At 43.7% G+C, this 12,592-nt stretch overlaps 1 protein-coding gene across 5 annotated transcripts in view; it reads right to left on the bottom strand.

Annotated features, from left to right (window-relative positions):
- Nucleotides 1–365: 365 nt before the first annotated feature.
- The window catches only part of CTNND2 (catenin delta 2), a 782,618-nt gene continuing 770,391 nt past the window's right edge, over nucleotides 366–12,592 (bottom strand). For all 5 annotated transcript variants that reach the window (XM_059694779.1, XM_059694782.1, XM_059694778.1 and 2 more), the window contains 2 exons: nucleotides 7,578–7,651; nucleotides 366–1,544 (listed from right to left, as the gene is read on the bottom strand). In XM_059694779.1, the coding sequence (XP_059550762.1) occupies nucleotides 1,284–1,544; nucleotides 7,578–7,651 (335 nt within the window). In that variant the 3' untranslated portion in view covers nucleotides 366–1,283. The remainder of the gene's footprint in view (nucleotides 1,545–7,577; nucleotides 7,652–12,592) is intronic.

The following is a 12,592-nucleotide window of genomic DNA, read 5'->3' as shown; positions in this document are numbered from 1 at the left end:
CTAAGGGCATAAAACATGGAGGGAAATGGACCTGTAGAAAGAGTTGGCATTGGAGAATGTGTGAATGTGTGAAAATCCTATAACTTCACTTCAACTGGCCTAATGTCCTGAGTCACTAGATGGTCAGAAGAATAGAGAGGGTACGAAAGGAACAAACTGATGTACATTTATACTGAAAACCAGGAACAGTTTGTACAAGATGAACAGCAAATGAAATCGCTTCTGTCAAAATAAAACCTCACACAGGTCATTTTTTTTGTACATACATGGACATACACACACCCCACACACGCACAGACACACGAGCAAGAATGTGTATTTTGTAAGATAGGTCCTTGGAAATAGACATTCTTAGCAAATATGGATGACAGATCAATTGTAATTTATTTTCTTTTAACACTGTATCATCATAAAGAAAACTGGTATAAATGAAAAAATCTATTTCAAATATCTACATCTAAAATTTTAGGCAGTGAAAAAGCACTTTGTTGACAAGGAGTGTGGAATGATGTGTGTTAATTGTCAGAAACTGCTGAATGCCTTGCTTAGTTGCCACAAACAAGTTCACATATCAGAACGAACAATACTGCTAAATATTCCTTTTTCTCCATTTTTTTTTTCTTGGTTAAAACATACCGAGAGAGAGAAAAGAAAGGAAAACTGGAAATCCATACATCTTTCAAACGTTTGAGATTGAAGCAATATTTAGAACCATAGATGAGGAAACACTGCGGCATGGGTGTAATATACACAACGCGCTTCTCTTCTTTAATCTGTAATGTACATCAAATACTTTACAACAATGCATTAACAAAAGGCAAGAAACGTCTTGCTGTACAGAGGGACCCCAATGCCACCGGAAGCCTAGAATCACAACGGATGGAGAGAGGAAACAAAGCATGAGAAGCCGTCCTTCGAGAGTGTGTGACCCGTGCTGCCTGCCTCTGTGCTTATAACCTTCGCGCCCCACCGCCCCGACGGGACCGCCTCCTGTGCCGTCTCCAGCCACGTTCAATACCCTCCATACCCTACAGCTCAAACTAGAAAGGTGTCGCTCAAGGTCGTCACCTTTAGGATCGCTTTAGCTTTCTACTGACGTCCACGTTAACTTTCGATTCGTTTAGCTTTCTAAAATAGCTCTTCGTATGTCCTTACTGGTTATCACAGCCTTCCTACGGAACAGGCTTTAGCAAACTAAACTTGCAGGGGGGAAATTAAAAGAAGCAATGTCTCGTGGTATGCATGCACATGCACTGTTCCCGGAGCGCCTCGTGCCGCCCGCCTCACACCCAGGAGTCGGGGGAGGCGGGGTAGTGGCTCGTTTCATAGTTCAGTTCACTGTAGGGACGGGCAGCCGAGTAGAAGTCGACATAGTTGCCGGTGGACTTGAGTCCCAGGTGCATGGTGTACTCGCTGGCCGGAGGGCGATGGTGGACCTGGTCCTCGAAGAAGGACTCGTCGTAGTTTCGCGTGGAATTCTGAAACGGCTGGTAGGTCTCGTAATCTTTCCTGCTGGGCTCCTGTGGGACTGGCTGTGCAGAAACCTGCCCGGAAAACAAGACCCACCTGGGTTAGTTCGTTTCCCCTGAATCCAACCTCCTCCTGGATCAAGGCACTCCATGCTCCTTCAAGGTCAAGGCTGGGAACGTCAGTCACCCAGGCAGTAACCAGCATGGCACGTCCCCTAATACTGCCAACTACTGATTGCCCTTCTTTAAAAATACTGGTTACAGGGTCCACATGCTAACATTCTAGAGCTTCAGTTTGAAAAATTATTATTGTGATGAAATATACATAACGTAAAATTGACCATTTTAACCATTTTTAAGTGTATACTTCAGTGGTCATGAGTACATCCACATGTTGTGCAACCATCACCACCTTCCATTTCTCGGACTTTCATCATCCCAAACAGGAACTCTGTCCCATTAAGCATAACTCCCCACTCCCCCAACCCGTGGCAACCACCATTCTGCTTTCTGTCTCTAGGAATTTGAACAACCTAGGTGTCTCATAAAAGTGGAGTCATGTAATATTTGTCTTTGTGTCTGGCTTCTTTCACTTAGCATGATATCCTTAAAGTTCATCCATGCTGTAGCATGTGAAGAGATTTCCATTTTTTTAAAGGCTAAGTGATATACCAGGTATGGAGATACCACCTTTGTTTATCCCTTCATCTGTTGATGGTTGCTTGGGTTGTTTCCATCTTTAGACTATTATCAAAATTCTGCAATGAACATGTGTACCAGAATCTGTCGGAGTCCTTTCTTTCAAGGATTTTTGGTACCTAGAAGTGGAATTGCTGGATCTTGTAGTGATTCTGCTTAATTTTTTGAGGAATCACCAAACTTCCACAGCTACACCATTTTCCTAGATAAGCTTGATAAATTACAGAGGTACACATGAGGTGCTATAGAACACAGTAGTTGATTTGGATCCTCCCTGCATTTCTCTATTATTCCTAGGAGTTGCAATCCCAGACAGAGTCAGTACAAGGTCTCATGATACTCAGGCATCTTCCTGGCAGGGCAGAGGGCTGGGATCAATACTTCTCTGCAGGAATAAGATTCCTCATAGTAGGGCCATTCCATCACACCTGCCTAAGTGACCTGTACCACAGCTTTAAAAAGAAACACAGGGAAGCACATAATGAAAAGAAAGAATCCACTCTAAATATATTATACTCTGCAGGACCAAAATGTTTCTAACTTGGTTCAATTAAGACCTGATAGAACTAGAGAAAGCTGTGGAATTATGAAGCCTTTGGTTAGTGGGGAGGAATCTTCAGAATTGCCAGTTCAGTGCTCCCCATTTGCACTCTTGTCCTCTGAGGTTACTGTCTGATTTAGGGGGCCTTTAAGGTTAAAAGGATCACAGGAGACTTTGAGATATGTGAAGTCAAGAATCAGTTCCCTTTGCTTGGCGCGTTCATAGGTTGATAATCAGCATTTGCATGTGAGGGGCCTAGCTACCTCCTTCCTTGCTGGGGTCCCTTTCTAAGACCATGCCCTTGAAGTAATCAGAACCTCCCAGGGCGTGGGGTGAGGGCCAGACCCACAGCCAGGGCACACAGGCATGCACAAAGCTCTGCTCACATGCAATAATCGGGGAGGAGGTCTGCTGTGAATGATAAAATACTGTTAAAGAAACAGTTTGATCATTTTCGAGCCAATTCAGTAATTCCCTATTCATTTAACTAAGGTTTAGCATAGAAACATCCTCTAGAAATTGGTCTTAGTTAATAGATAATGATTTGCAATTAGCACGTTGTGTGTAAATGAATGCTTCTAATGGCCTGCACATAATTCTTTTCTCCAGTACACAAAACTCCCCCGTCTATGTAATTGATTTATTCTAGCAATCAACCTGTTCTTCAAAGGGGTGAACTTCATCACAGCTGCCATCCAGTGCCTGCCACACTTCCAGTGAGGGGTGGTTGAATGAGATTTCTGTCCACCTGTGAAAGTCCACAAGGCGTAGACGTTTGTGAATCTAAGAGTCTGGCCATGAGAGGACATTGGGAACGAATCTGCAGGATATGTTTAATCATAAATATATATGATTAAATGCTGCTAAGACCAGGTCTACCAAATGACTTGGACAAGCCCTTCTTTGAAGAGCTGTGAAGTGATGTTGAGCTTCTCCACTGCAACACTGTGCTGCTACCCAAGCATAGAGCATTCAAAGGGTTGGAGTTGGGAGGGAACTAGAATTTACTGTGTTGCTTGTTGCTATTTCAGTGCGCACTATATTCAATATTTACAGAATCTTTGTTTAATCTTCAAGTAGTCATAAACATGTATGCATATATGTATGTTTATGTCTTTCTATATCTAGCTCCTCCCCTCCTCCCTTCTTCTCTCTCTAGCTCTCTCTCAATTTTCCTCCATTTCCCTTTCCTTCCCTCAATTCCTCCCTCCCTTCTTCCCTCCTTTTCTTCCTTCATCTGTGTCTAACAGGCTCACATTAGAGCATCCATTGGCACAGAGCAGGGAAAATGGAATAAGAAGGCAGGAGAACTATGTTGGTGTCTTTACCTCTTCCTAGATGGGTGACCAAAGGCAAACCTTACCCACCTGGAATGTCAATTTCCTCATTTCTGGGGACAATATTTTTAGTCCTTCCCACCTGGCAGCGAGACGGGGGAAACCAACTAGGAACTCAAGAGGCTGTTTTGTTGTCATCAGTAATAATTTGAATCAAAACACCAAATCCCTTGGTTTCTAGTTTATGAACAAAAATTCTGTTGCTATTTGGATATAGCAGTTAAGCCTGCTAGTTTTCTTTATAAGGATGGAATGGACTGCTAAAAGCGCAGTAGAATTTTTGAAGTGTTTCAGTAGTTAGCTCTTAAAATTATGTCCATAACCTGTTGACTCCAAACATAAAAACTAAGGATCACAAACCTTATTTCACATCAATGGGTATTTCTTTAGGAGCATGGAATTCCCTGAGAATGAGACTGGAGTCCTAGGTAGTCACAGGGGGAGTGTCATAGCTAATAGCAGCCTGGCTCCTTTTCCTCTGAGTCAGGAGAGCCAGGTTTAGAGTTGTTGCCCAGGCCCTGACTTCACCGGGCCATGCATTGCTGTTGCCTCATTCTCATTGTTTTTTGCTTTATTTTAGAGATGCACCTAAAACCAGTTTCCACTAGGGCAGTGGTCGGCAAACTGTGGCTCCTTGAGTGTGGCTCTTCCACAAAATACCATGTGTGGGCGGGCACATACAGTGTGATTGAAATTTCGTGGCCACACTCAAAGGGCCAAAGAGCCGCATGTGGCTCACGAGCCGCAGTTTGCTGACCACTGCACTAGGGAATCATTTCTTCTGTGAGATGAGTCACTGCCCAGCCACCTCTGAAGCTCATGAGGTCTAGCTGGTGCCTATGACACCCAGGAGACTAGAATGCTCAGCAGTTTGACACTGAAATTGAATGAACCCAGAGTGTCTCTCCTGCTTATATGGTTCAAGCTGGCTTTTTACCAGCTGAAAGGTTGTGAAGTCACTTTTGGCTCAGGGAACTTCCTCAAATGAAAGCGTTCCATCTGGAGTGGCCAGCAATGCTCACGTGGCCAGAGAAACCACATCATGGATGATGTCTACAGGTGGTCTCTAGACCCACCCAACTGGAAGAGAACCAGGTTGTCTCCTCTTTCAAATGGTTAGGATGGTCAAACTTAATTTAGTTCCCAAGTGGGAACTGCAGGGACAGCCAAAGTTTATTTCCATAGCAGTCCAAAAGAAATAAAACACTTTATTCTTTTCTCAAGTTTTTCATTGGGGTGCCGCAATGATTTCCTTGAAAAATTTTAAGGAAAAAAAACAACTTTCTTTGACATTTTATAATGTTTCTTGATATTAGAATGGTGTTAACAGTCTAATTGCCTACTTCCCTTTGCTGAACCTGCTCAGGGAATAATGATGGCACTAAATTATGGCCATGGGACTCAGCTCTGCTGGTGGCCTGCTGACAACATCTCCTCTGGGCTGACAAGTGATGCAGGACTTGGTATCCATCCCTGCTGGGTTTCAACAGCATTCACCCGAGCTGTTGTGGCTTTGACATTCACACTGAAGCTGAGTTGAGTACCTTCTGGGGCACCCTGGGGAAACGGCTACAGTAGGCTGTGCTCTCTCTTGTAGTAGAAATACCAATTTAGCACATTAATTGTAATTTGCTTAAGTGCTCAGAAGAGGCTTAGGTGAAGAACATGCCCCTAGAATCGTTATGAACTGTCCTCTAAAGGTAGATTGCAAGCAGTCCTTTGGAGCCTCCTGCAGCCACACTGGAAGATGCTAAGGATCTCGGGGCCACGTGAGGGTGTTTCTTCATTGCCAACAACAGCAGAATTCCACAAGAAAATGGCTGGTGTAGAATAAGTGGATTCTGGTGACCAGCTTCTCTTGATCTACCTAAAGTAAAAACTAACCTTCCACTCTTGGATGCAAATCAGTGTCCTATCACATCCTACACGCATCTTTCAAAGCTGAGGACAGTTTGCTCACTGTACCTGATATTTGCTAAAAGAAAAAAGGTTGATTTCCATAAACAGAATTGGCATTTCCAATATATTTTGTTTCTATTTTCCTCTGTTTGGGCAGGCATGTTGACATGTAAATAGTTGGAGGAAACCCCTGGTGACCTCTCCTCTAGAGCTCATACCCTGACTTATTTATTCAGTTTATTCATTGGCTTTTTTTGCTTTTAGCAAAGGCTAGAACTGAGGGAGTTCGAGTCGATATTAGCCATGTGTCAGGCAGGCTGGAGGGTCCAGGCATTCACTGGGGGGTTGCAAACAACACCAGATGTTTCAGGAGTGGCTGTGCATGAACTGGAAAATTGAGGGCAAAAGGATAACACCTCTACCCACTCTCATTTCTCCTATTGATGGTTGATTAGAGCAAAAAATAATTTCAGGTCTAGGAGATACTTTGCATGTCCTCCTTCTTCTTCCTTGGAAATGGTCCTACAGAGGAGATTCTACCTGCAAGAAGGGGCCCCTTCCCTTTTCAGAGATGCTGCCCTGCTGGGTGTTGAGAAATGTCCACAAACAACCCATTGGCCTTCCATGTTGGCTTTCATCTGGATATTGTGATCAAGCAAACAGTTTCAGGTTTATCCTTTCAGCCCAACTTTCCTAATGCCTGAGAGCAATCCAGCACATCAGCAAGAAGCCAGTTCTCACAACAGATATTAGTAGCCAACAGTTACAAGCATGTCATTCGTTCCGTAATGACCACTGAAGGGGGAGAAAAGTATGAAGTTGTCCATCAATGAAGGACCACAGGCCGTGCCTTTTGCCTTTTGTAGTCCCCACAGAACCATAGAGAAAAGGGGCCTTGATGAATGTTTGTAGAATAAAACACATGCATACATACTTAGATCAGTTCTTTAAGTACTGACCATCCCAGAGCTCCTTAAACCTGAACGGACACAAAATCACCTGGATATCTGGATGAAATGTGAGTCTGATGCAGACAAACCCTTGGTTGGGGTAAGGGTCAGAGAAGAATCTCCTCTGCATTTCTCACAAGCCCCCAATGATGTTGGGACTGCTGGTTCTTCAACTGGACTTGGAGTTGCAAGGCACATTAAAATGCATCCTATTTAGTTGTTCCTATTGAAGTTGATGTGTCTATCTCATTAGTAACTATCACTCATAATGAATGCTTTCTTCTGAATGAGAGTTGGCTGGGTTATAGGAGTTACTTAATTCCTGTCTAGTAGTTAGACAATTTGTCTAGAAACCAGCATCTATGCTCCTATAATTGGGGCTTGCCTTATTTCTTTTAAGTTTTGCATCATAGTAGGAAACTTGCTTTCTGCCATGAAATAAAGTGTGTGGTTGTGGTGAAATCTAAGACTCTTTCCAAATGTGCGGATGTTCTAATGACTGCCACCACCCGCATAGAAGCTGGGTGACGCCAGAGGGAAGAGCAGCAGGGGACAGTACTTCCTTTTCATTGCTATTCTTTATGCCTGGGAGAAAGAAGTTAATGTATTTTTACAATTCCAGGACAGCTGACATGAGTCGAAGGGGAAAATGAATACTACAAACGTTCTGTATCTCCTTTACCTGGTTATGTTTGATGTCTTCAGTGGGCGCACCATATGAATTCCTATACAAAGTTGAAATTCCAGTATTTTGAGCTGAAAGCACAGGGAAACAAATGTATTAGCAAAGAGAGCAAGATTTCAAATGGAGGACTAATGGTTATCGAGGCAAGTTCTTGCCCTAGCATGCTTGGTTTCTCCTGAACCATTCCAAGTGGAAGAAATTCTTTGGCCTCGAACACCTCACTTTGCATACAGAAATTAAGAAAGAAGCACAGCTCTTCTATAAAATCCCCATAGCATGCCAGCCTGCTGCAGTAATGTTCAGATAGGAGGCAGGGTCAGGGCAGGTGTGACAGACAGATGGTCATTTTGAAAGTTTTATGACCTTCCTTCCTGGTGAACACGGGCGGGTAATAAAAGCTAGTCACTTGCACTGAAGCATGCCGGAATCGGTACCCGCAGCTTAGTTTTTAGCAGGAGAATGACAAGAATGAAATTTCTAATTTGAGTTCACAGAAATGCTTGGGCATCGTTCAGACTGTTCGTTTCTCAAAGGCGGGAAGGACAGGTGGAAAGCATCACCTGCGGGTGCCCTGCGTGTCTGGGTGGCTGTGGCTCTGGAATCCTGTTAGGCACATACAGGAGCCCCACTCTGTCTTGTGAGCAGCCCAAGGTCAAAGTGAAAGAAAGGAAAGTCTCTTCTAGTTACTGGCAGCTTCCAAAGGCCTGGGTAGGGTGCTCATGTGCCCACTTCTTCACCTGGAACCCTTGAGGCTCCTGCCACAAGCGCAGAGGAAAGGCCCCAGGCACCGCTCCCTTCACAGCAACTATAAAGTCATGATTAAAGAAAGATTTCGAAAAGCTTTTTTTCTTTCTAGAGTGTTATTGAGTATAAAACACTCTAGAAATAAAGAAGGGCTTATCTTTTGCTTCCAGTATCTATGGGATAATGAGATAAGATGACACACCATCTTTTCTGTCATAGAGACAGGCCACTCCAGACACAAAGTCAGTGTAAGCTACTATTTCACCTCTGATTATTACTACAAGCATATAATAGCTGTGCAATAAAACTCCTCTTCTGAAATTTTACTGGAGGAGTGAGGGCTAAGAGCCTATTTTCAGTGTGAAACACCACTCAGATAGATTCTGTTTGAATACACATCGCTCCGGTCTCCATATTGCTGTGAAAACCTCGGCTGCACCACGGCTACAGAATCCTCCCTGAAGGCCCAGCGTCCATTCTGCCCAAACCTGCTCCTCCACCCATCCTGTTCCCAAGCTGAGCAATCATCTTGTTAGCCAAACTGGATTATGGTAAAAGCCAAGCTCCTTTTTATGGCTTATGAGGCTTTGAATGATCTGGCCTCTGCCTAACTTTCTGAAATGTCTCCCTCTCTTCTTCCCTTATGTGGTGAGCCCTAGCTATGCTGGTCCAACCTGCCAAGTTTGTGTTGCTTCAGGGATGTTGTACTTGCTGATCCTCCGCCATAGATGTTGCTTGCACACTCTGGACTGCCTCACCTTGCTGCTGGTTAGGTTTGGGCACAAGTGTCTCCTCCCTGACCTTGTCAGTTAAAGTCATCCTCTATCTCATTACCCTGTTTATTTTCACCATCATGCTCAACAGCCGTGTGCCATTACCATGTTGGTGAGCTTGCTCTATTGTTTACCTTGTGTATTACCTGCCTTCCCTTATGGGAGCAGAAGCTCCATGAGCTGACACCTTTGCAGGTATCCCCAGCATCTGGGACAGTGCCTGGCCTTGGTGATGCTCACAGAATGAGTGCTTTATTTGCTGAATGAATGAATGAATGAATGCGTAAACCAAAGAAAACCTGCTTTCTGAGGCATAATTTGCTGATAGAACTTATCACTCCATGAATAAGGTGAAAACATGCTTCCTATTAGAATTAAATGTAATTTTATTTGGTAGACAATGCCCTATGATAGCCTTGGCCTCCCTCCCTGTCGTGTTTGTGGCTTCTGAGCTAAAGCTGTCTCTACTGGAAGTTCTTTCCTCCTGCTCTTTGGCCCCTTCATCTATTTAGAAGAGTGTGTGTAGCTGAGATTGAACTTGAGGCCTTTGCAGACACATGAAACAGATGTTTTCGTGAATGCTTCTCCCCTGTATGTGGAGCTCAGAGTGGACTCATCGGAAAATGCCTTTCATTTTCTTTATAAGCCTCAATTTCTAACTGAGTCAACATAATAAAGATTAGAATGGCTGCAAAAGGCATACGAGAGACACTGACAAAAACAGGATAGACCATTTGATGTCAAGGCATTTGGGAAGCTTAGAAGGAAGGGCAAAATCCCCTGTTGAAGATTCAGGTCAGGCTGTCTAGCTGCCAGGATCGCACAGCCCTCCTGTGATGCGAGCTTCTGAACACGTAATGTTCCCAGGGATCATGACCACCAGGAAAAGCTATCAGTCCTGCAAGCTTGAATGAACAGCTGACTTTGGCCTTCTGAAGGCTCCTCAGTGGCAAAGAAACACTAAAGACAGATACATTTTAAGTGACTCCATCTAAGGTGGAAAATGAATCCAGAAAAGGTGGGTGGAGGGAAGCCTGGGATAAAATCCTAAGTGGATCTGTATTTCTAAGACCTAATAGATGAGATTATAACCCAGGTGAGAAACTGCTTTTACTTTTTCATTTTTCCCAGGTTGCATTTTGAGGGTGAAATTTCTCTTGGTTTACCACAGCAGAGGGATTATTTCATTTGGGGGAAATGGTAGGACATCCTCTGATGCCTTAGAAACAAAGAAGGGGCAGTTTCAATGCCCTGAGCTTTACGTGTCCCTGGATTTATTGGTGAATGAGAAAAAGTACTGCTCTTGATGCAGAGGTCGCTAGACACCTGATCTGTCAATAAATGCTGGAACGATGGGCACTTGCTGAAGTGTTGCCAAGTGGAGGTTGGCAATTCATTCTTTCTGTTCCTATATGATTTATTGTCTCTCACCTGGCTTGGCTGGGGACTTATTCATACCACTATAGAAAGTGGCAGTGCCACCACCAGTCTCAGCACACTATTATCTCTATCATCCTCATTACCAATACCCCATCTATCACCATTTCCTCCATCACTACCACCATCATCACCATCACTGCACACCACCATCATCATCACTACTAGTATCACCATCACCACTTCCTCCATCACCACCACCATCACTGCACACCACCACCATCATAACTATCAATACACACCACCATTACCATCACCACCACCATTACCACCATCACCACCACCATCACTGCTATCATCACTGCACACCACCATCACCATCACCATTATAATCACTACCACTACCACCATCACCACCACCATCACTGCACACTACCATTACCACCATTGCCATCAACATCATCACCACTACCATCAACAACTGTCTTTTACATAGTAGTTGTTGGCTTAAAGGGAACCTTCCAGTATAAACACACTATTCAATGTAGATCTCAGTGTTCTTCTAGGCTTGCTACATGACTGACAGTGTAGTATTGATTTGTGTTTTTAATAAATTAGAGCAACACTGTTTAAGCCTCTATATGAGTTTGAAAATTTATACATATCTCAATCCTGGAGTTGTCAAGATCCCTGCCATTTTCTAGGAAGACTAAAGATCAGAAGCACATTAGATTTTATTTTATTTCATTATGTGTGCATGGCATGATCGTGTGCCATTGGAATTATTTCAACACAAACATCCACATTTAAAAGCCTTTGAATGATTACACTGGGCGAGAAAGTTAAAGAGAAAAGTTACACTTAAATAACAATGCAGTCAATTTCACAATTTTTCTTGTAATTATAATCTCAATTTATCATCCCAGACTGCCAGTGAGGTGGCTAATCACAAAATGAACGGGTCAGGTGGATCTGGTGTCACTATTACTCTGGAGTAATCAGGACAAATTAGATTCTTTGCTGAATGTGTTGACTCTAGGGGCTCGGCATCTAAATTCGCAACTTCCTTTGTTTATGCTCATCTATAACCAGGGTGACATTGATGGGGGGAAAGCCAGTGATACAGTACGTCCTTTGTAATGAGCTCAGTCCTCTCATTCGGGAGATGTTTCAAGAGTGAGGGTAGACATTCCCTTATAGGGTCTGTGTGCTGACCTAGGAGTGGGGAACATGGGCAACTGTTTCCTATGCTTTTCTCTATGCAGTCGTGCAGAATTACCACGGAAACACTGCCTCGGGGGTAAATACATTTACCATCAGAAAAATTTTCTTAGATATGCTGGTCTGGAAGAAATCTTCATAAATCATCCAATTTGTCTGTTCTGCTTCTCTGCAGGCCAGACCTAAATAATATTAGAGAAATGCACCCTATGCTTTTAAGATTTTTCTGATAAGAGAGTCTCACTGTGTGTTTAGGACTGAACTCTTCACACCCCAGTTTAATGACTGGCCCAGTCTGGCCCTGTTCCTCATGGCCGATTTTCAGGAGGGACCCATCTCTATATCCATGTGGCAAAGAAGGGTGGGACTCCTTAGTTAGAGATTCTGACGACTCTGCAGCTCTGTTTCTAAGACATAACCCTCTCTACATCAGTGCCTCCAAGTCCTTGGAGGAGGGGCAAATGGGGGCAGAGGGTAGGGGTGCGGAGAGCCTGGATGGGATGATGAATGTGAAAGGCACACCCTGCCCCAAGGAGAGTTGTACAGAATAATAGGAGAGTTACGTCAAATCTGATTGTTAAACAGGTTGTGCAGGGCACCCTGGAGGGCTGGTGAAGGGCACCAAGTTTGGCCTCCACAGAGTCCTAGCTGATGAGAAAGGAAAGACAATGGGTATGATTGGAGTAGTGAAAGATGAGGAGCATAAAAGATCAATTCGTCCTTAGGGAAATTGTGGTCATTGTTCGAATGAATCTCTTTGGGAGTTTGGTTTCAAGGTAAGAGGAGAAAATGTCTTAACAGAAGTTCTGTGGGTTTTCCTTAAATCCTCTTCCTTTTCAGCCATCCCAGTCCTTTCCTCTCCTCCTTCTTCCTCTCCCTCTTCTCCTCTTCTTTTCT

This window comes from Myotis daubentonii, chromosome 4, assembly GCF_963259705.1.
Source record: "Myotis daubentonii chromosome 4, mMyoDau2.1, whole genome shotgun sequence".
Lineage (NCBI taxonomy): Eukaryota > Metazoa > Chordata > Mammalia > Chiroptera > Vespertilionidae > Myotis > Myotis daubentonii.
Note: the sequence above shows the minus strand (reverse complement) of the source record. Positions and strands in the feature narration are given on the sequence as shown.